Source organism: Pezoporus occidentalis, unplaced genomic scaffold (genome assembly GCF_034315485.1).
Source record: "Pezoporus occidentalis ecotype Australia unplaced genomic scaffold, CSIRO_AGI_Poc_V1 ctg37, whole genome shotgun sequence".
Taxonomy (NCBI): domain Eukaryota; kingdom Metazoa; phylum Chordata; class Aves; order Psittaciformes; family Psittacidae; genus Pezoporus; species Pezoporus occidentalis.
The window spans coordinates 3,028,386-3,053,657 of NW_026915691.1; the positions used below are offsets into that span (position 1 = coordinate 3,028,386).

The 25,272-nt window shown below is 36.3% G+C and overlaps 2 protein-coding genes across 4 annotated transcripts in view; one reads left to right on the forward strand and one right to left on the reverse strand.

Annotated features, from left to right (window-relative positions):
* The window catches only part of GNAZ (G protein subunit alpha z), a 57,836-nt gene extending 33,287 nt beyond the window's left edge, over nucleotides 1-24,549 (forward strand). For all 3 annotated transcript variants that reach the window (XM_062631332.1, XM_062631333.1, XM_062631334.1), the window contains one exon: nucleotides 22,487-24,549. In XM_062631332.1, the coding sequence (XP_062487316.1) occupies nucleotides 22,487-22,831 (345 nt within the window). In that variant the 3' untranslated portion in view covers nucleotides 22,832-24,549. The remainder of the gene's footprint in view (nucleotides 1-22,486) is intronic.
* Nucleotides 1-25,272, reverse strand: part of RSPH14 (radial spoke head 14 homolog) — an 85,547-nt gene that overhangs the window by 50,357 nt on the left and 9,918 nt on the right. The window lies entirely within an intron of this gene.

Below are 25,272 nucleotides of genomic sequence, written 5' to 3' on the forward strand. Positions count from 1 at the left end.
ACACTGGTCATGGTAAGAAGAATGCACAGTTCTCCTGATTCAAAGGTGAAGAGTCAGGATGTAGAGACTTTGTGCATAGTAATTCCTAAAAAGAATTCTGTATATACTAGGTGGAGTTTGTAAACTCCATCAGAGTTCAGGCACTGCTATTTGGCTGCCAGTAAGTGAGCTACAGCACACTGGATCATCAGAATTCTGCCACATTATCTACCCTGTTCTACTATCTCCTGTAGCTTATTGAACAAACCTACTACCTGGTTACCCAGGGAATGTTCTGGGGATCCTAGATGCTGGCAGAGTATTCTGCTGTCTCTATCTTAAGTATTATCATATCTGTATGTGTTTCTACATATCTGTAGAAATTATGTACTACCATATTACTTGGAGCTGTAAGACTACACTTCTACAAGCCAGAGTTAAGGCAAAACCAAATAGTTGTTTGTAAAACTGGAAAACAGACAGTACTTGGAACATGTTAATAGAGTCCAACCAAACACAGGTTTGGGCTGGAAGGGACCTTAAAGCTCATCCAGTTCCAACCCGTTGCCATGGGCAGGGACACCTTCCATTAGAGCAGTTTGCTCCAAGCCCCGTCCAACCTGGCCTTGAACACTGCTGGGGGTGGAGCAGCCACAGCTTCACTGGACAACCTGTGCCAGCGCCTCAGCAGCCGCGCAGGGAAGAGCTTCTGAGATCTAATCTAAATTTACCCTCAGTCAGTTTAAAGTTATTCCCTCTTGTACTATGTTACTGACCCCTGTTTGAGACTATGGCTAATGTTAAGTAAATTGGTTATTGCCTAATTTCAAGTCCTTCTATGACCTGATATTTATTATATACAATAAAAAGTTTTAACTCATCAAGAGAGATGACAGTTGGTTTGTCAAAGATTATAATGTGATCACAGTTTTATATATTAAGATGATGCCATAAAATGAGAACTTGCTCAAGCAAATAAACCATCAAATCATAACAAGATAATAGTATGAGCTGATATCTTAAACTTAAGAAACTGCTTAAGCTTTGGGCTACATAAAATTACAAGAGGCTTTTCTTTAATGTCATGAATTGAAAGGCATATGTCAGGCTTAGATATAACAATACGCAGTAAGAGCAACAACATTTTCATGGTTAAACAAAAGTAAGAGCAAGAGGAGGACTTCGAACCAACTAACCTAGATTATTGCAGCATAAATTTTCAGGTGTTTACTAAGACCTGTGTCACCTTGCAGTTGTTGACATGCATATAAGCCACTTGCGTACTCATTCCAGTTGCAGCCGGTACTGCCATAAAGCCAGAGTAATACAATGAGTAGTGTCAGTGCTTTTGTTCGTGTGAACTCAAAATTTCTTACTATTCTCATGGTATCATCACTGTTTTGTTCTGATGTATGTGCTGTTCCTACACAGGCTTTTCAAGAGTAGGTTCTCTTGAACAGAAGTCGGGTGCTTGCTTGACAGTGTTGCTGTTCCAGCAGGTTTTTAGCTAAAACTGATGGTGTCTAATACTGAGAGCTCTTGGGTAACTGCCATTTTTCTGGCAGTGTGACAAGGCTTTTATGGAAAGTTTGATTTCTTTAAAGATACTGTTAGACGTTTGAGTATCCTGTTTACTCATTATCATACAGTGCACATACCAGAAAGAGATTCTGGAGTTGTAACAGCTTTGAAAATATCAACTCAATTTTCAATAAAGGGCAAAATGTTCAATTTGGGCAAAAAAGCCCAAAACATTATGAAAAGATTAAGGAAAAAATCAGAGAACAGTATAAAATGCAAAGGTTATCTGCTTTCAGAATGCTGTCTAGATTTGCTTCTTACATTTTGAAGAAAATATATTAAAATTAGAGCAAGCATGACCTAAAATATAAAGTATTTTCCATTAAAATAACAAATAATAAATGGGGATATTTTCTTCTAGAAAAAAATAAGATGTATAAGGCAGGGCAATATGGTGGGCTAATAAAATAACAACAAGCATATGGAGAACTGATTTCTAATCATTGTCTGCTTTCTCTTCTAGGAATCAAGGATATTGAATGATTTCTTTTTTAGCTTACACGTTAAGAATGAGGTACAGGCAGTGCAAGTCCACAGAACATAGAGTGAGATTATGGAGCTTGTTGCCTGAGAGTGCCATGCACAAACTCTGCACAAGTTTAGAAGGAATAGAAAAATGTATACAAGAAATATAGCAAGACCTATTAAATATCAAGATAGAGCTTTTGACTTGGAAGTTCTGAGTTCAGGTCTTGAGAAGCAGGGATAAAATACTAGGAAAGGGTTTATGTTTTTTTTTTTTTTTCCCCAGATCTTAATTTTCTTCCTCTCCCCAAATTATCTATTTCATGTATTTTTTTTTGTCTTCTTGTGAAGAGTAATGGATGAGACAATATATGCAAATGTCATGGATTTTCTTCCTTTTTATTTTTTTTTTGCTGCCAAGACTGAATCCATAAACCTGTTTCTTGGGATACATTTCTGAGTTTCCAAATGCATTTTTTAAAAGCTATTAATAGGCTTAGTTGAATTTTGAACCTGTCAACTAATGACAGTGTCCCCTGATTATACTTTAAAATTAGCAGGCAGCGAATAACTCCTCTACTCCAATTAACCCAGTTCTCTAACTTGGTTTTTAGATATTTGGTCTTGATACTGTCCTTTCTTACCCCTATTAAACTGATTGAAAAACCTTAAAAAATACACATCCAGTCATCCTTTGTTTACTTTACCTCATTATTTATTGATTGGTCATATTTTACTTGACAAAAAGTAACTATCACCCAACCATTCTATGGAATCACAGAATGGTTTGGGTTGGAAAGGACCTTAAGGTCATCCAGTTCCAAGCCCTGCTGTGGGCACAGACACCTCACGCTAGACAAGGATCATCAGTAGAAATAAAGTAAGTGATAATAGTTGCACACAATTTATCATCAAATCCATGTAATGGAAGTAGTATCTTTAGAAGCAAGAATCCTTCAGTCCATCAGTTATGGGGAGGAAGGTTATGACTAAACTATTTCTGTAGAATAACATGATGGCAGATAGGCTTCCTTCAGGTCAGCTGGGCCCTGAGCATTTTTTGGTTTAATTTCTGGTTTTTTAGAACCTCTCCAGTTTAACAACCTTCTGTTCTGCTGCTGTTTCCCTGGCAACATGGCATGGTAGTGTCGTATCAGCCGACAATGAGCTTTGCTTCAGCTGTGTCCTGCCAAAGCTAGCAATGTTTCTAGCAATCTCAGCCTTCCCACTGCAGTGAGGGTTTTTTCCATTAATATTTGCCAAAATCAGTTGGAATTCCACTGGTGTGCATGCTTATGCAGTAGTGCCCTGATAATACTAGCTAAAGGTGTCATTGGACTTAGCAGAGTTGAATAATTTTAGCAATGCCTTTTAGTATTAGGTGTAGTCCAATAGTATGAATTCTCCTGGCAGTGATACAGAGAGGGATGGTTCTAATAGCAGCTTTCATTGTGCCTTTGCTGTTCTTCAAAGATCAAATGAAAGCAGTAATTAGAAATAAATAAAAAACCCAACAAGTTGTAGCTGGAAAAAAAAGGAAAATGATCAAGTGAATTAGAAATGTGAAAGGTTAATAAAGGAGGTTAGAGATATGTAAAAAAAAAAATAAAATGAAAGGCTGACAAACAGTAAATACAGCATGGTTGTGCCTAAAATGTCCTGGAGGCAGTGTTCTGCAGAGCATCTGGCTGTCATTGCTATATACAAATCCAGACTGAGACTTACAGCATTTAGAAAGGTTTCAAAAGGTTAATTTGTTTTGTTTAGCTGAAAGGATTGCAAAGTCTCTGCTCAATGTATAAATACCCAAAAAGAGAAAAAATGCTCAGTATTTAAAGAAATACATCATCTAATGGAGAATCAATCCCTAACCTGTACTGTCACCATTGTGTCACTTTCTTTAGTTGACACAAATCAATAATAGTCTCTGCAAAATGTCAAGTAAGGTGATGATATCCAGTAAAATGAACATGGGATATAAGATTAAGCCTTGGCTCACCAAAATGATTATATATTGAACTTGTAGGTCATGCATATGGTAGACTGCTAATATTTTTCCACTCTGTTGCCAGCTACCTTAACTCTTTGCCCAGGCATTTTGCTTTTGAAAGAATGTTGGGTTTTTTTCTTCGCTTTTCTCTCATTTTTAAGAATTGTTATTTATTGACTTTAAAGTTAGGTCACATAAATCAGCTTTCAATTTAGCGCCAGAGGCAGAAAGATTCATAAATATTCTGAGTTTAACATTTATGCAGTTAGAATTTTGCTGAAACAGTTCTGTCCCATGGTTTAGTTTTTTTGCTCTAAAGCTGACAGAATCTAGCTTCACTGGAATGTAACTGTGAGTGATTAGTCAGAGATTTAGTTGAAAATGACTTTGACTAGAGATTTTACAAATAGCATGATTTCAGTCAGTTGCAAATTCAACTTAAACTGAAGATTTTCCAGAAATCACAATCTGTTCTTTACAGAGGGCTTTTGTGAGGTGCCTTTTCAGTTTACCTTACATGCCAAATTCTAGGACGTTAACAAATTATGGGTGATTTTAGAACAGTTTGACCGATGCTTTTTTAATTCTACTGTTTCCCTTTTATGAAGATGATCATCCTCTCAGTTATAGGGAAATTACTTGATGATCCAAAAGTGCAAGCTGGAAACTGAAGGGGTTTTTGAGGCAATAAATCCTGAATGTAAAATACCTTTACTGTTCTTAAAATAAAGAGGTAAAGTGCTATCTGTGTCATCTTCCCCATACAGATATGATATGGGCATGTGGCATTTCTGGTGGCACGAAGAAAATGAAGTTTAGATAAAGAAAAACAGTCAGCCTTTGCAAACAGCTGTGTAATGTGACTGCCACCTACAAAAATGCACCTTCCAAAAAGATCTACTGCTGTCTAAACCCTCGAACGTGTTTACTCAAAGTATCTTATCTCCAATAGTTGCTTTCTGTCCTGCTGTTCTCTGTTCATCAGACCTACACGCATAAAACATACCCCCTCTAAACCCTCCGTGTTCCTGTTGATGTTATCCTCTTGATTCAGTGTTAGTATTTGTCATACATTTCCACTACAGAGCCCATTTCCTAGAGGCCTGATTTGCAATGTTATAATACAGGACTGTATATGAAACGATATGCATTATTTTTTAAATGTTAATTATTAAATTTCATAGCTGCTGTCAAAATAGCTTATCTGTACTGACTGTACAACAACAATTCTTAAACTTCTCTGTTATAATGTTCCTTCTCTGTGTTATAAAAGCCTTCTCTCAACAGCTCTTTCTTGATTGTTCTATCATCTTGCGTCAATAGCTTAATCTTCCTTGTTCTGCCTTGCTTGGCTCAGTTGCAGATGTGTATGGCTTATAAAAAAAATTTATTGAAAGAGATATTTACTTAAACACTTTTTGTAGCATAAAAATATTTTAGGGTATTTGTTACATGTACAGCTGAGATAATAGGTTTAACAGGCTGCTGTATTACCATAATACCCTTCTTTTGAATGTCTTTCAAAAAAGGATTTACTGATAAACATGATGAAACCCAGGCTGATTTTATAGATACAAATAACCATCCTGATGGGCCTTCAGTCGTATGCACTGGTCATCAGCCTTATGATTTGAAAGGGGTTTTTGAGAATAACTCCCTGCAGACAAGTCAATACAACATTCTTGGCTTTTACTGCTGTTATTTTGACACACTGAAGTGTTTATTTTTACATACATCTATTTTAAAAATACCTTTGTTCTTGTAAAATGAAAGCCACAGTCTCTACATAGTAAATACTCTGATAGGCTTAAAATGTTTGGTTTTCATAGATACAGTTTTTTTTAATTGTCTTTCATATTACATACCGGTTCTATAATATAAATGTGTATTACATTCTCCTCAGGGGTCCAAGTATGACAGTGGAGGCTGCCTATGAAATGGTCTTTTAAGGACTGGAGCTTACATTTTTGTTTAGATAAACTGACCTCCTAGGATATAAATGCTTGTTTATACTATTAGAATAATTTCAGTAATGCTCAAGATTCAGATATCTGTAATGAGTAAAATAAGTAAAGTAGCTCTGAGTAAGAGTCATTAATAAAACTATATATGTGTATTTCCTGCTTCTCATTAGAATTTATGTGATTAAAAGAATGTTGGGGTTTATGGCTATTTTAGAACATTAAATGTACTCAAGTTTGAAATATGTGAGAGTCTTTCTGAAGGGGTGAAATTTTAATTGCATTTTGTAGCAGATGTTCCGTTTGCAGTGAGTGAAAAGAAGTGCAAGTTTTATACAGGTGAGACTTCAAAATTTCATTAAATAGTTTGGAGTTGTGAAATCGTTTTTCAGGTACGAAAGATAACCCTTAAGTACTTCTAGTTTTGTATTTTTTCCGTCTTGTCCTAATTTTGTTTCTTTTGCCTATCCACTGAGGTATACACAGTTATTCCATAACTGCTGCCAAGTATTGTAACAGAATTATCAAAAGGAGTGTGGATGCTAAAGGAGGAGGCAAAATCTGGCTGGTTGTAGGACCCATTATGCAGAGAGATGTTGAAGGCAGGAGGGTAGGGGAAGGAGAAAGGAAGCCTGTCCCTGCCAGCTACCACACAGCCCCAGCTGGGTGATCTCAGGACCCGTTTAGTTTTAAATAGATACTATGTACTGGTGCAAGGGAGGGTGGGAATACAGGCAGCTTCTTCCCCAGATAGTATTTTCAGAAGCATGAAGAAATCCTTTTGGTTGTGTAGGTGGAAGGGAAGAAAGGCAAGATGATTTCTTTTTTATCAGTGCTCTTTGCTGACTATTTACATAATACAGTTATCACTACACTGTACAAACATAGCAGATACCTGATTTTAATCCTATGTTAGTTTTACTATGTATTGATCTGTTTCAAGCATTGCTTAGACGTAGCCTGATTTCATCACAGCCTTGGCAACCAGTTTAATTTAGACTTCCAAACCGTCTTTCTTTTATTTTCCTATGCTGCTTGCTTACGTTCTCTGAAATGAGCTATTTTTTTTTTGCTGGAGGAGTTTTACTGATTGCATTTAGAGTGTGACCTCACAGAAAGATGTGACGGTGTAACAGAGGGATGTTCCACTGCACTGCAGGAGTAGGGTTGTTTCTTTTCCAGCTTCACTGGCAAGGTCAATTTATCAGGGGCTCTAGCTTAATACAGGTGTTACAATTTCTCACTGGTCAGCATATGAAACTCATCCACAGAATTTTTGCAGTACCTTTGCAATACAAGATTAGTTTTTATCATCCTATGAAAACAAAGATGTTGAATCAAAGCCATGTGTATTTCATATGGAGCAGCTCTGAATGGACCTAGAAGACATCTGCACTGAGAAGTTGAATGGCGTGGATCTGTATTGCCACATTATGGTGATAGATTTAATTTCCGAAGATTATAAAATGAAGTACAACTTCATGAAATAAAAATTAAAAAAAGAGGAAAATTCAGAATATAACTAAGAAAATTTGATTAAGTAGCAAATTTAAATATTGAGAATGAATGAGAAATGGAAATACAGGATGTATGTTTGTTTCCAGGGATGTTTAGGTTTAGATTAGATTAATATACCTGTATTCACTTCTAAGAGAGGAAATGGTGTAGTAAGCTTTAATAGCAAAATGAAATATAGGATAAAAAGGAATTAATTATACCTTCTGCTAGTAGAGGAAGGAGAGAACCTGTATGTTACTGACTGTTCCGTGTTTACAGACTACATGGTTACAAAATAAGCTGTATACTTCAGTAACTATTGTGTACCAGCACCTCCCCTCTCCTCAATATTAATGCAAAAGGTAGGACATCTATTTTAAAAAACAAGCAAGAAATCCCCTGACACCAGGGGATATTAGCCCTCCAGAACACCAACATTACTATGATTTTCTTTGGATACTGTCTGCTAACCTAGCTAATCCATGGGTGTCAAAGCGGGTCCTTCCCATTCAGACTTTAAATTCCACAAAATATCCTGTGATCCACCCTAAGACAAGATTTAAGCTGCATGATAGTTGTAAAGAAGTCCTTTAATAAATTCTCTTTGGAGTGACAGTCAAATAGAAGTGAGGTGGAGGCGTCTTGAGTAAAAGGGAGTGATGCAGCTTTTCTAAGACGTTACCACTGCTGTTCTGCTCAAGGAGAAACTTTTAAAGGCCAGAGGGAGTCGAAGAAATGTCACCTTGTTCAGAGAATACAAAAGCCATACTCAAGTCATTCAATGTCTTCTTCAAAACATGAATATTTAAAATAGAAAAATGCATTGATAAGGAATGCTGATGTGAATAAGTGAAGAAAGCAGTCAAGGAAATCAATTCTTTTAAAAAGTACCCTTCTTGATGGGAATAAAAATAAGTTCTGCTGCAGACATATGTATGTCTATCTACATATAGTCACAATTGCAGTGTATAAGAAGCAAGAGATCAAAGATGTATTTGCCAACTATAGGTGTAGTTTGATGTTGCCTAATACTGTTATATCAAATACAAAGATAAAAAAAGAGCCATGTTTCAAATTGTTGTGAGACAATATTAGAAAGGAAGGCATGACTTGGGATTCAATGTCATTTCCTTGTGGATAGATTTTGGCTGTTGTCATGCCTTTTCAAATCAGGATGGACACTTCCAAAAGAAAAAATGGTGTGATTCTTTGTATGCTCAGCCATGGTCTGCATAATTCTCCTTTCATAAACCTCATCTGGCCTCTGGCAGACATTGCTGGAAATCACCCAGGAAAGGCTTAAGGCAGACTTTTCATGTTACCTGTGTAATGCCACTGCAAGGGCATATAGGATGAATGGCAGGGTCATCCAGCCTACTATATCCATCATGAAGAATGGTGAATATATGTTTCTGCATTCAGGGGTAGCGAAGACATCCTTCTGGCATGGCTCATAGTTTACATTTTGTGGTCCTGATGTGTAAATGTAGGCTTGCATCTATGATGAGTATTAAGATTTCAGGGAGAAATCAGTCTTATATTCATTATATAGTTCATTGTCCTTCTAGTACATATAGTAAACTGCAGGGACAACTAGATGTATTTTTTTACTCAAAGTCTGCTTCTGTCTCTTTTAAAATACATACAGTTAATAGTAATTTGCCCATTTTAAATTGGAAAACCTAAAATGCTGTTAATGTGATTTTCATGGGTCTGCTCAAACATCAGGATTATAAACTGATGTTTATAAAAACAGAACTTTCTCTATAGACTTTTCTATGAAGAAGACAGGTTTTACTTGGGTTTAAAGGTTTTAACATATTGGTTGTTGAGAGCAACCCAAGAATTCTGTTTCAAGAAACATACAATTTTTTCTCAGAGAAGACATTTTGGTTGAAATATGTGATCATTAGCACACCACGTGCCTCTGTAGTAAGTTTAAGTTATCTTCTGTTCCCTTGAGAAAGATTTCAACTTCTAATGGTAAAAGCAGCATTTTATTTTGCATTACTCTGGGAAGTCTTGCATTGCAGGTAGAAATCCTTGCTTTCTCTGCAGGTCAATTATACTACCTATTCCTCCTCCTCTCTGTGTGAAGAATATTTTCTGGGGCTGTTCACCCCAGAATACATTCACTTATGCGTATGATCCTTTACATACAAAGAGCTTAAGTTTTTGACTGCCTGCTTCAGCAATACAGCATCTACCATACAAACCATCTCCTTCTCTCTTTTTACGAATATTTTAATGCCGAGAATATAAGCACACTTCTCTGCTATTTCCATGGAAACCTGAAGAGGAATTTAAAATTAATGCAATGTAAAACAGGTTGGAGGAGAAGGCGTCCTGAGTTCTTACTCTGCGATTAGGCGAAGTTCAAGACTCAATGGACCAAAATTATTATGTTTTTCTTGTCTTCTGAGGGCAGGAGAGGCCCATGAGACACTCCCTTGTGAACAGGCTCTCACTGTGTGTAACTCAGTCAGTCCTGAAGCATCACCGATTTCAGTTGGAATTATTAGGTGGCAAAGTAATGTGGTATCCCATAATTTAGCAAAAAATAAAAATAAAAATTAAAAAAAATCCAGTGTACATAAAATTCATTTATATATAATGAATGATTAAAATTTGGTGACGGATGTAGAAAAGGAACAGCCTCATCTTCTAGTACTGTGAATTTCAGGATTAGTGTACTTGTCCCCAGTGTAGGAGAGAAGGAATTTTAGAATAGTACAGTAGGATCAATTTAGAAATAGTTACAGCCAAGATCCTTTATCAGATGCAGATACATTTACACACACCAAGATGACTAAGGAGTCTTATTGTACCAGTTTAGAGATGAGAAAGCTGGGGAGAGAAGACACTAATTCTGCCCTTCAAATGGTGCACTGTGTGCTGAGTTTTCAAACAAAGGTTATCTGTTTGCAAGTGGAAAAACTATTTTCACCCATTATAAGAAAAGAAAAAAAATAAAAATCTGACAATTTTAACAAGATCTCCTTAATATTTGGCACAGCCCCTGCCTCACACTTGGTTTTTTTTTCCTCATTTCCTTGCGAGTCTGATTTAATTTGAACTGTGCAAATTCCTGTGCTAATCTGAATGGAATAGATCCCCTTTAGGGATATCTGTTCAGCCTCTAATAGTACAAAATTCCATAGGTGCTGTTTCTCATCTGCAATGTACAAGTCTGAGGAGGAACAACTGGAACGGTGAGAAAGCTGGGAGTAAGTTTAGATTGTGGGTGGACGATGCAATGGCGTGGGGTTTAAGTGATCTGGTGAAATCAGATAGTTGAGTTAGGAAATGGGAGAAGATTGTTGGTGTAACCTTATTTTGAATATCTTGTTTTTCTGTGTTTTGATTCAGGCTTTATGGTGATAATGGGTTCTTTCCTTGGATTTTCTGCCTCATTCAATGAATATAATGGGGTTGCTACAATTAATGAGGGCTTATGTGATAAATAACTGGCAACTGCAGGAACACTGCCATCATCTGTTGCAGAAGGAGGAAAATGTCAAATTAATGAAACATGGGATTACAGGAAAACAGAGAAAGTTCATATGGCTACTCTGAGTAACTGTAGCAGGTCCTGGCATAGGTCCACATTCCTTCCTTTTTGGTTCCAAATCAGTTTCTTAAGTTAAAACATTCATAGGTAATCCCACATTCTTTCTTACTTTTCTCCAAGGGACCTCATTTGAGATCCTGTGATTTCATTTCTAGTAAGTCTGATTACTCAGAGCTACAGCAGATATCAATGTTAGCTTGAAAAACCAATTAAACTTTGTTAAATAAATACATGTGCTGAAAAATTAGGTTCCTAAAAATTAGTTTGGGTGTCTAGAATTACTGGGTTCTTTCTAACTGTAATTTCTCATTGTAGAGATTGCATTATTCCCTATTTATAAATTGCTTTTAATAGTACCTCTTGATCTGACAACGTGATGTGGAAATAAAATGTAGCCAATGAAATATTCAGAGACAATAATTATAAGCTTGAGAAGAAACTAGTAATTCTGTCTTTTGAGCAGTTCATAAATAGTAAGTTTATAGTAAAGCATGAGTCTGTAACTTGAGTTGTGACAATAAAGAAAAATATTGACTAGCAGATGACATTGTCCATCCTGCAAGATGAATGAGACAGGGTTCAATGACTTAACCCTATGTGTTCCTGTAACACAAGGTTTACATGAGTAGCACTACATAAGCAGCTCTGATTTCAGCATTTGAAACTTGGTTCCAGTAAAAGCTGAGACACCAGAAACATCAGAGTAGGAGAGAGCAGGAAAAAGATTTCATGGAAATTATCTCTCCAGACTGATTTAATCTAAATTCCACTAATGCTGCTTAAAACCAGAAGAATTTATGGAAAATGAAGACATGATTCTTTTTTATTCTATGCTGCTAAACATGCTGCTTTTGCATGCAGTATTTCTCTCAGCTTATGCAAAAAAAAAGATGCCAAGATCAGACCCAGATTTAGACCCTCTATTGCATGTTGCTTTGCATGTTTTCATTTAGCTTGCTTTTCCTGTTCTTTCATCCTTGACTCTGAACACTGACCTGTGTGCCCTAAAGCCTTTCTGATTCTTCCAGGTTAGCGGGAGGCAACGTAAATATAAGCACGATGGCAAGAACTATGTTAGAATTATAGGTAAGGCTGCTAACAGATCTGAAATAAACAGTTCCTTCTGAAGTATGCTACATGAATCTTGCACCATAGATGGGATAAAAAGGGACAATAGTCATTGTTCCCACAAGAGCTGTAGCTGCACCAGACTCCGTAAGCATTCTACCTAAAATATCTTCAAAGATGGAATAAAATGAAAAGCCAGTGCTCCTGTTTCAGTTGCTTAAGCTGTGAGGGTAAAATGTGTCCTTCTCCAGATGTCAAACAATCTGAGAAATAGCAGTACTCTGTGTCCAGCTGTGGGCAGCAGTGGATATTTGGGAAAGAGTATGGGAACAGATCAAACATACACTGAGACTTCCTGCAGTATACCCTGCCAGATAACTGAAATGAACATTGCATCAACATCTTTCTGTTTAAGTGGCCTTTTAATTTAATTGCTTTTTGAGCCCAATTACACTTTTATGATTTATACTATGATTATTCTCTAACACCTTATGACAGAGTTTTACATTTAATTATGCACTGCATAGAAGAATACTTGTCTGCTGTCAGATGACTGAATTTGAGATTTCTTCTTGCATTGTAAGAAATGGTTGAAAAGCCATTCACTAGTCACCATTTCCATACCATTCATGATTTTATGAGCTCTACTGTGTTGGTTTTGATTTTTTTTTGTGGGTTTTTGTTTGTTTGTTGGTTGGTTGTTTTTTTGGTATGATAGTCATTCCGTACTTACGATAATTCCTGATGGTGTTCTTTATGTTTTCTAATTCTACTGTTGGAAATACTCCCTCATCTTACTTATACGTATGAGCTTTCATAAATATCCAGAAAGTCCTGTTTTAAAGCTGGGCTTGTCTGTGTTGAAAATGAAAACCTACTTAACTGAGAAGTCCTCTTTTCTTTCTATGATAGTTTATCAGGTTGGACTCTTGTCCAGTCCAGTGTTTCAGATTTCAAATGTTCTTTATCCAGAGAAAAGGGCATTCACAGGCACTGGATTTTGCAGTCTGTCCCCCTGCCATTATTCTGTTACACCGGATTATTAAACTTGCCAGTGCATTCTAGTGGTTAAAAGTAATGGGGTTATTTCATTAAAAAAAAAAAAAAAAATTCTCATATATGCAATTAAGGCACACAGTTGTCCGGGTGACAGGAACCAATACTGACCCTGTTAACACTCTTTCCCGCCTGCTCCTGGGGTATTAGAAAAGACGGTGCAATAAGAAAAATTGTTTCCTTACACATAATCTATCAGCTGGAGCTTGGGTTAGGTAAACAATACAAAAGCTCAGGTAGCCAACAGTCTGCAACACTGAATGAACACTTTTCTTTTGCTTGCATATTTTCATGTAGTTCTCATGCAGATTTCTGCAGTATTTTAATAGCTTGAAAGAGCAGAAAACAATACAAAATGGGTATTCCACAAAGGCCACTGCTCCATTCTTTGACTATTTCCTTTTCTTTCTGTCTCACCAACAGGATATTGAGTGTAGTGTAACTCTTTCCATCAAAAGGGTAGTCCTTATGCTTGAATTTGCCTCTTCAGGACAAAAAGTTTGAGATTTGCGCAGAACTGCATGCATTCAATTGACTTCTCATGTATGTATTCAGTTATAACTCTGTTTTTACAATTCATGGCATTATAGAAACAGGCTGGATGTGATCTCTGCAGGTCTGGACTATTGCCAACAGTAAATCAGGCCAGCTATGGCTTTGTCTAGTTGAATGAGGAAAACCTTTCTGGAAGGAGATTTCACAAAATTTCTAGGCAAATTATCAGAGTGCTATGCACATCTTCTATTGAAAATTTTTCCCTGGCATCAAATCTGGACATCCCAAGCTGCAATTAGTGCTCATTGCCACTAACTCTTTAATCTGATACTGCTTGGATGGGTTTAGCAGCAGCATCTTTGTAACTATGCCTCAAGTAATTGTAGGCTGTTAGATCACCCTTTAGCCTTCTCTTCAGCCCAACCAAGCCCAGTTCCCTCAGCCTCTCCTTGCAGGTCAGCACATTAAGTTACTTATTGCCTAGACACAGAAGGCTGATACTAAGCTTAAAGGTCTCAGATGAGGACAGCTAATGTCCTGGACCACATTTTTTTTTTTTTGGTAACTAAGCAACATTTCAGCTATGTTGGATGTGTGCTTCAAATGCTGCTTTTCCCTTGAGCTAAGCAAATAATCTAAAGGCCTGAAGGAAAATAAAAACAAAAAACCCACCACACTTGAAAACAGTGAGAAAGCATTGAAATAAAATGAATTATGTTATCAGAAATAAAGTCCCTGGCCTGCATTACTATATGTAAAACTCAATCTAAGGATGAAACATCCAGATATTTTAAATTAAAGTATTGATGTTCATGCTACTGGATATCAAGAATGGTGAAATTTTAAATTAATAGGGTTTTAACAAGAAAACTTTTTTAAACTAGATTTTTTCTAAACTCCAGAAATATGCAGTTTGCTTTGAATATTGTACAATGCTTAAAAGAAGAGCAAGCACAGGTATTACATGCTGCTAATTTGTTTCTTAGAACTAAATTAAGAACTATCTTAATTTCAGCTCCAGAAATCTTAGTTTTCTGGCACAACTGAAGACACTGAATATTTATTCTTATATTCTTTTTATGGCAGGTTTGCCCTCTTAAAACTTCTTGCCCCTCAAAATAATACACAGAGAATCACAGTGCAAGCTCTCCTAACTCTTAACATCAGGAGGCTTACGTAGTATAAAGCTTTGTTGACCTTTGAGGTGGTAAAAGGAGAGTGGTAACAGCTGTTTGCTGAGCACCTGAACCAGCAAGCTTTCCTTGAAGGAGAAAAACAAGCTACCTACCCACATGATTAAATGGAGACCTGTGAAAGGAGGTATATTCTATGATACTATGTATGTTGTATACTTTTACTACAGCCCTAGCAGCACTGCCCTATAGGCACTATCTATGTAATTTTGAGGTTTAAATATGTTGGCCCATTGTCACTTTAGCTTTCGTTGGCGTGCATCAGCTGTAGTAGCATTTCTTTTGCCAATCTATCCCGATTACTCATTCCCAGAAATGTTGACTTGTGTTGCTGTTCTGTCAGGCAAAGGACCAGTACTGACTGCTCCATATTTCTGTTCTCCTGAGCAGAGCTTTATCTAGAACTTTTCTCTGGACTTGTAATTCTCCTATGAGAAGTGATAAATATATGTATAAATATAAAGTGGCACCTAGCACACGCACATGTTATAACTTCTAAATATAGTTTGTTTTTTTTTGTACCTCAGTTTGCTTAGAAGCTATGTACAGCTACTCACAAGCAATAACTCAATCTACATGTATTTCTCCACTTCTGTTTCTGCCTCCTTGTAGTGGAACAGCCTTTAATACCTTGGCCAGATGTATTCCAGTAGCCTTTATCAGGATCTTCTAGCATTCCTGTTAAGTGATGAATGCCACACTTTTTCTGATCCTTGAACCCAGTAACCTTTTCCTCTGTACTTCCAGGAGTTTTCTATATATCCTTTCTTTAGGTTCCCTTTAGTTTTTAAGTCATAGCAGCAGTACCTGCTCTGTTCCTTTACTTGGAAATTCCTGGGATCAAAATCTAATCCTGCTGTCAGAAAATTTAATCAAACTTCTTTCTTAGCTCAGGCACTCTCCTTGGTATAATCATAGCTTGGTGTCAGACTGTACTCACTAGGATTAACAAATCTGCATTGTTCCTGATCTAGAAATATAAAACAGTTTTTGATAGATAGTACTAAAGAGTGGTTTACCCCCGTCTGTCACTGGCACCCATATGTATCTAATACATAACAATGCTTAACTTATCACATACTCCTACAGACGTGACTTGCTGTTTCAATGCACACCTAAAAAATTGCAGGAATCAGTTTTCAAAGACAAATGTTCAGGACTCTGTTAAAGTAATAGTCCCAATTAAATCTGCTTTGTGTAGTCTAGTCCACAGTAAGCCTTAGTAACACTACAATTATTTTCCAGTCACAGAGCTCATATGTGATAAAATATTCATAATGGTTTCATTGTCATCCTGTACAATAGCCAAGACTAAAGGTCCCCATGTAATTCTCGTTCATGCTGCCAGATTCAGTTATTTGCAGAATCTGCTGTGAAGACAGTAGTAATACTCCACAGGAAATCATCAAGGGACACAGTATGCTGCAGGACTGCTTTCTCAGGTTTATTTCCCCTTTCTTCTCGGGAAAAGAGCTATCAATATTGACTACTGCTTCCTCTACCTCTTCTACATTTTCACCTACAAGCTGTAAGTAGAAACAATTACAGGACATTACCTTTAAAATAATGAAGAATTCATTTGGTTTGCAGATTTTGTTCGCTAGTATGATTTTTTCCTCCTAATTTGAGGATGAATCTGTTTAAAAAAACTAGAAGCAAACTTCTTTTTGCCCTCACCATATAAATAGGTATCTTCCTATCCAAAATCTTATGAGATTTCTTCAGGGCTCCACTTTATAACATCAATGGTTCTTAGCCTTCTATGTGTTCTTTTCAAAGTAGAGGTGCCTCTACTATAAAACCTTTTATCATCCCCTTCAATTTCCCTTTATTGCAATAGCATAAAGTATACGTATATACATAACATGTTATGTTAGTTTTCCACCTTTCTGCATCCTCTTAAATGTGCAAGACAGTAAAAGGAATTTTGGCAGGAAGGACAGAAATAGGTGACACATGCATGTACGTATCCCTATGACAGGTGCTATATTGACATAGCTGTTATCCTGACCTCCTTCCTGTTTTGTTTACCACGTAACTTGTCAGGAATTCCTGCAGTGGTTTTAGACTAATGGAACATGTTACCTTGGTGATGGGATAATGAGTTTGTCTGCTTGTAGAATAAGTTAAGATGCTGTTTGACTGAAGAACACTTCTTAATGAATCCACAAAAGGACTTACCCTTGTATTTCCCTCTAATGTTGACATTTTAGAATTTGCAGCATTTTCCAGGAGAACTTTGGGATTGGAAAGAAAGAGTTTAGAAAGGCAAAATGATTTTATCTAGTCAAACCCCTGATTATCCTGTCCCCTCTGGGAGGAGCCAAAGCTGGAAACAGGTATATACAGGACAACACAGGAAGAGTGTTGTATCCCAGTTTATTCCTACCTCAGTGAGGTTCTTAATTTTTTAATTTGAGAGATATGTAGAGTGAATTAGATTGTCTATTTACTTATCTCCAAATGTTTCTTTTTCATTTTAGATGAAAGTAATTATTTTTTGTAACTCATGAAATTATCATCGATTTTCCCAATTTAGACACATAGCTATCTGGTCCTGCGCATTCTTGTAGGAGTCTTCTTTGAACAAAAGATGAATTATGCAATAGTCTTTTTCCTTTTGAATCATGTCTTTCTTACCCAGCACTCAATCAGGACTGTCTAACTGCTAGACAGAAAGGACCTTTCATCTGGCACTCAATCTAGGCTTTTTTTAAACAAAAAAGTATCTCTATTTACCCAAGCTGTTCCTTGCTTTCTGCATCATCTGTATTTTCTTCTGCAAAATTCTTCTGCTTTTCCTCTGCCTTCTTATTACATATTTATACAAACATGCTGTGAATTCCTGAATTGCTTTGACAATGACTGTCTTGGGCAGTGGTATTTCCTTAGATTTATTTTGTAGACTGTCATTATTGCAGAACAAATTCAATTTTATTTTTTTTTTTTTGTACAGTAATCTTAAGGAAAGCCCAGTGTTTACATCCAACAGATTCAACTGCCTCTTTACCCCTTTACCACTTCTTCAAATACATTAACTTCGCCTGCTTTCTTTAGAAGGTCTTAAGTTGCAGGTCTTGAAATAACACATTTGAAATGGAAAGAAAAGCTTCATGGCATTTTGTGAAATAGCTTATAGCTACCAGCGTATGCTAAATGCCAGCCACTATCGTAAGGAAAAGTCTCTACAGGAAAATAGCAACAGCTTCCACTGCTTTGTCCAAGATTTGCTGACATTTAAAGATATTCTAACTTTTCTGGAAAGCAAACACCATTCCTGCACTAATTTTATTCATCTTTGTTTATGGTTTACATAAGATAAATTTTATTTAGTTTAGTTGATGATTTCACAATCCTGAAGTGCCAACCAGGTTTAAAATAATGATGAAAGACAAATAATGATGGAAAGTACTTTGGTATTTAATACAAATAGCAGTTAATTCTTTTATCTGTGATAGTTTCTCTCTTCATAGTTCTTAAGTTCAGAGCTCTCCCAGCTGTGACCAGAAAGTTTTAATGTGAAAGCTGCGAGAAGATGCTACATTCAATTTGGCTTCACTTACCAAGTGATTTTTCTATTAACTGACTAAGAGGGTCTTCCTTCTCAAAAACTCTTAGTTGCCCTGGAACTCTGTCCTGCTAAGCACACCTCTGCTGTTCCAGAGCATGACCAGGGATGTTTGTATGTTTGCAAATTATTGGAAGAACAGAAGCAGCCATCTGTTCCTTAGGATGTTCTTTCCCTTAAGCAACCAATTCCTTGTTCTCATGCTCAGAGAAGAATTTGCAATTAGCTCCCAAGAAGGCCATCTGGATAAGGCATTGGCATTATCTTGCTTATACCCCAGCTTGTGTATGACTATGGAATTACAGCAGCACATTTTTTCCAACCACCTGGCTAGCTTCTTCATTCAGGATTCCTGAACTGGAAATGACACTGCAGAGAAGAACAATGCCTTTTCCTACCATTACTTTTCCTTCATATTAATAGAAAATCTGTGTAACTCCTTTAGGAGTTGTATAATAATTTATTCTATCATTCTTATTATTATAATAAGCCTTAACCCTCTCTAGTTCGCTTTCCCTATAATATGTACAGTAGTTTTAAAAAAACAGGAATGAGCCTGTTACGTTAGGATAGGACTATGTGAGTGGATACATCATGTATCTTTAGGCTCAGTTTCAAGGTCAGCCTTCATCTTAGACCTGTGGATATATGACTTCTTGTTTAAGATTTTCAGCTGTATCAAGATGTCATCTGGCTATAAAAGCCTGAGACACATCATGCATTGCTGTTTGAAATGTGATTGATGCACTGTGCAAATCACAAGCCACTACTTAAAATTTATACAGGCCTTGTCTTGCCATGTGTACTATTTTCTCTTGGGTTTGGATTTATATGTTTGTCATATAATTCCATGTGGAAAGTGATATTGAGCACTGTTTCATGTCTCCATGTTAACAGGTTAAAAAGAATTTGAAGCAACTACAGTTAGTTTTCTTATATGCTCTTCATATGAAATAGATGCTGGCTATTTCTCTTTCCCTAAAGTTTTAATAACTACATGGATGACATCCTACTGAGAGTAATTGCTGGATTTTCCTTTCTGATATATTTATTTCCTCATTGCTCAGTGATACATTTTTCCACTATTATAGTTTGGATTTGGAAGGTTCATTTTCGAAGGTATATCAAGCATTTATAGCATTATATGAAGCATTTATAGCATACAACCATAGTCTTGCACTGGTGTAATACAGCATGCATCTATGTAGGAAATTATTCCTAATCAACTTGTTTGCTTTTTAACTAAAAGAAATTCTATTTGGTTTAGTTAAGATTTGTATAACTTTCAGATAATCAACCAATATAATAAAATTAATATTACATTGAAAAAGAAATTCCTTAGGTGGCAGGTGCCAGTTTACAAATTCTTTCTCTACATCATGATGACCAAGTTTACAATAACTGAAAACTGTTGGTCCTCTTGTACACAGTCATTGCATTTCACAATTTACGGAAAGGTTTTGATTTTGTCCTTTGACTACAGAGTCCAGCTGAGGATTTGGTAGTAAAGGAACATTATTGTGATTCACTACAAAATACAGTAATAAACACAAACCTCTTAAAATGCAATATCCTGTTGGAATGAATGTTCAGAGAGTTGGCTAAACCCTAGGTTTAGCTCTAAACCATATTTTTCCAAACAATTAGTAGAGAAAGCATTTCAACAGAGCTACAAATTCAGGAAAGGAAAGAAAAGGATGATTATTTGGAAACAGACCTATGATGTTTTGGGGTGGGTTATTTGTTGTGACAGGATTTTCATGGTGATACTAAAATATAAACCCTCAAACAGATTTTTAAAGCCACATTTTAACACCTATAAATCTGTCTGTACACAAAGTAGGCTCAAGTGTTAGACAACCCCACCTTTACAGAGGAAGAAGTAAACAAACAAAAAAATCCCAACCAAATATAGGTATTGAGTCAATTTGTTTATATTTCAGTATGCCTTAAGAGGCTCTACATTAGATTTTAACATTGCTACATACTGCTGCTGTGGCAGTGCCAACCATCATGGTGTGCCCCTGTGCTCCTGCAGCTTTTGAAACTGCCGATGGTCTTGGTTTTAATCTGTAAACACAGAATTAGTCACTAAAATCACTAAATCAATGCCTTTGTGGAACTCTGAGAACAGAGGATGTGATTCTGAGCAAGTCAGTCCACAGCAAATGGAAAGGAATAGCAACACAAATAAAATGAGGAAAGTATAAGAAGTAATTTGAAAAGTTTAGGTAAAACTGCCAGCAGTTCAGCAACTGTGCATTTTTAAGGGGTAACTTTTTCAGGATACTGTTTTAGTGTAATAATCACGCTCAATACTGTTGCAAATTTCCTTTGAATTAATAACAATAGAAGATAGTTTCATTTTCTGTTAAAACTAAAAAGTAGAGTTAAGCAAATTATATTTTCATATTACTTTTTGGGTAATGAAAGAGTGAATGATTCTTCTTTCTTTGTCTCACCAACTGAAACATGGAGTGACTCTAATGAAGTAAAGGGAGATACACTAGACACAACTGATACACATTTCAGGAGAATTAGTCCCAAAATACTGTTACTTCTATTAAAAGCGAAAATCATCCTCTCCACTTTCCAAACAGGAAAACTGGCCAGAATCCTTCCCAGTCAAACATCAACAAAAATACCCAGACTCTGTAGATTAGTTTCATTCACTCTGAATGCAAGCCAGACAAATGGAATATTTGCAAATAATCTTCTAAGCAAAATATACTTTTTTTTTTAATGTCCCAAATCCCTTCTGTACCCTTACTCTGGACCATTGTGGTGACTCATGATGTATGAGTAAGGTTTTTACAAACCTGAAATATTGTGTATACAAAGGAGTGCAATACCTGCAGAGTGATCTATATGGGAAATGTGACTAATAGTGTTCAAAACAGTAAGTTCATTACAAGTTAACATTAGAAGAATTATTACAATTATTGCAGAAGAATAGGTGGGAATGTTAGAACATAGTGAAGTGTCATAATGGTTTTACACTCACTATCCAAAGTAAGCAAACTTCTGAAGTACTTGCTGTACCTTCTGGCACTGCGAGAACACTGCCACTGTGTGCTATGGCACATATCTTAGGTAGAAGGAATATATTATTTGATACACATTATAATTGTACAAAGAATGACTGCTATTTATTTTAATCATCTAGAATATTTTCTATTCCAAACACTGCATCTGTTGACACCTATTCATAAGTATAAACCAAACGATAAAAGCTGCCTGCCAAGAGCACTGGGTACCATGGACAGCTCCAGCTGCACCCTGAGAGTGTTGCCGCAGCAGCCCATCAGGGCAATTCAAGACAGCCGTTGATTTCTAACAGACCTTTCTGCTTTCAGTTTATAGCAGCATTGGATTATTTTTTCCAAATATGTAACTGTGTTTGTCATCCTAAATTGTTCATCAGTGGAGTCTGTCTACATACAGGGTAGCAGACACAAAGATGTTAAACATGTCTGACTAAACAGAGCTTTCCCCCATAAATACACAAATTGTCCCACCAGTGTGAGTAGAACGTGAGTTTTGTGTATTCTTTCAAGCTTACCATTACACAATGGGAAGAAGAAAGGCAAGGAAAAAAATCAGAGTATGTATGATGTGCTGAACTACACATGTAATGATGCAATATTACCATTGTACTGTAGTGGCTCCTTCTTTTTCAAAAACTTTAAACAGAATGTTTCTGTAGTGTGAAATCCTTAGAAATTACTCATTCCTTTTATTAAAGAAGGTGTTTGTAGTGCTAACCTAAGTTTGAACACAACCATGTTTCCCCAAGTTACACCTATAATTTCTAAATCTTCGGTTTTAAACTTTCCTCTGTAGTTACCAAATATTTTAAAAGATAAAAAAAGATGAAGAAATGTATTGCATCAAAATAAATGAATTAAGGTCCCTGTAATTCATGGTAAGGTAAGATGGACCATTGCCAAATGAAACAAAAAATGTTTCTAAAAGTAGGTTTTGTTCATTGATAGACATATTTTGTGTGCTTTCCAGTGATGCTGAAATACTGTTATTAACATGTTGTTTCCTCTCCTACAGAGTCGAATGGCAGAAAGTTTGCGTCTCTTTGATTCCATCTGCAACAACAATTGGTTTATCAACACCTCCCTCATTCTTTTTTTGAATAAGAAAGATCTGCTGGCAGAAAAAATCCGACGTATACCTTTAACAGTCTGCTTTCCTGAATACAAAGGCCAAAACACTTATGAAGAGGCAGCAGTCTACATCCAGCGCCAGTTTGAGGACTTAAATCGCAACAAGGAGACCAAGGAGATCTACTCACACTTTACCTGTGCCACTGATACCAGTAACATACAGTTTGTCTTTGATGCAGTGACAGATGTCATCATTCAGAACAATCTCAAATATATTGGCCTCTGCTAAGAATCCTTGGGCTTAATCTGTTTTGCTGAAGTGATAAAAAAGGGGCTAACCACTGCCACTTCTCATTTAAATAAATGGGGCAATGCTTAGTAGCCCAAGGAGAGAAAAGGGGAAATCTGATGTACGTACACAGTTCCTCTTATGCCCCCTTAACCTGCTACACCATTTTTCACAAATATATGTTCTGGAGAGAGAAAACTTCCTCTCCAAAAAACCCACACAATTCTGCCCCACCTAGTGAAAAGGAAACCCAAACTAAAACAAAGAAAGAGATTGAGGCCTAACTCTGTGGATAATTTTTCACCATAGTCACTGCACTTTTATTCCATTTGTTTCATTCCATTTCCTACAGTGGGAGTGTTATCATGTTGTGTGTAAGAAATAATTCTTCATCCAGTTGTCCTAAAATTTTACTGACACAAAGATAAAAAGCTGGTGAGTGACAGATGAACTTGTTTGCAGGGTATAGAGCAGAATGGTTGGGTTGTGAGAAAAAGCTGGTTCAAAGCAGAGGCTACAGAACAGGCGAGTTTTAGCAAAATACTACTTAAATTCGTAGAGAATGGGCATGCACCCACAATAGTGGTACACACAAACAGAATATAACTATACATCATGGGTGCACATGACTCATAGCACATACTATGTACACATTTCTGCTTTGCTTTACTGTTTATCACCTTGCCTGTTAAAGGAATTGTTGGTGTGCAACTGTTGTGTGATTTCCAACCTGAAAGCAGCTTGTTCTGCACTTGAAGGCTTCAAATATGCAGCAAAACTACATAAAATTAATCTATGAATAGGCCAAATTAAGGTCAGTGTTTCTTCTACTATTAAGGAGTTTTATACATCAAACCAGTCTTCTTTTACATCTTTTTTTGCCAAATCTTGTGGTGTTTCACAAAAACCAAACTATATTTAAGTAGGTTAGTGTTCCTTTTTTAATACAGATAAACAAAATAAATCACAAGGCAATTTTTAAAATTATTGTTGTAGTGTCTGGATTGCTGAATGTGAAAGTTGCCAACAGCCAATTCTGTTCCACTGCTCCAACTGCATTCTGGGAATTGTAATATTGTAACAGATTTCCCAAGAGGCAGGAGCTATGGAGATTGTGTAGTATATAGCCTCCAAAGTCTTTCTTTTTCTTTTTTTTTGTTGGTTTTTTAAATTATTTTTAAAATGTGCTGTATTATTAGAAGGTTAAAGATGAGCGATATGAACAATAACTAAATGTCTTGGTATTTCAATTTAATAATTTAAATTATTTACAGTTTAGTGAAGTTAAGGAAACTGAAGAGATGCATTCCTCAGCTCCAGGATTCATCTCATAAAGAAACACTACTGGATGGAGTAACATTCCGGCAAAAGTTTGAATGCATAAGAAGCTCTGTGGGACTATACTGGAAAATCTCAAATGGATCATATAGACCTAAGTCTTTGGTCAGTTGATTCTTTCCCCTGCCATAGAAAAGACTTCTTAAAGACTTCAGTGTAAAGTTGGTGTGTAAATATATGTTTGATAATTGTAAAGCACATACGTACACAGAGACACAGACACACATGCACACTGGAAAATAACCTACTTTTGTTCCCCCTATGTATTATGATTAGGGCAAGAAATCTCAGCCAAGGGCTCTAAGAAATTTCAAACAAAATGGTTAAATAACATCAACATTTAAATTGTCCACTTAAAAAAATAAATAATTCAAATGATACTGAATGTGTCTCTGGTGTGGTTATTAATGAGTGCTATGACAGTTACTTAACTGGATAATGCTTGTGAAGTTTTGTTTATTTGCTCCAGATCATCTTCCCCAGTTTATTCATCAACATTCAGACACTTCAGTCTTTAGCAATTACAACTGAGCAACTCAGTAAGAGTTAAGGGATATGTGTTCCCATTTATTATCTTCATAAAATCTGAATGAGTGTTATTATCAATACAAAAATCTGTCTGGCTCATGCTTGTGAAAAATTAGGCTCTGAGAAAAATCTAAGTATTTTTTAAAATTATCATATCAGGTGACCTATCAGCATAATTCTTACTGATGGTTTTTCAGTGTTTTGGAGAAAAATCCATCCATTCAGAGTATAACAAGGTTCCAGAAAATCCTCTTGCTGAAATCTTCAAAATTTTGGATGTACATTAAGAAATGGGGCAACTCATGTACAAACAGCATAAACTCATAAAAATCACTTCGTAGAGGATGCTCGATAAGTAACATCCCTGAAGTTTAAGCAGAGTTTGACTTAGAACCCTTCACCCATTAATCATTTCTGAGACCAGCTAAAAATATTTGATAGTGCTTGGATAGTTTCATTGCTTTGCTTGCTTCTCAGCATTTCTACAAAATGCATCAAGAAGTCCTAATCTTTCTTACCTTACACATAAGAATCCCTCTTTTGACCTGTTTGAGAACATCTAAATTCAAGCTAGG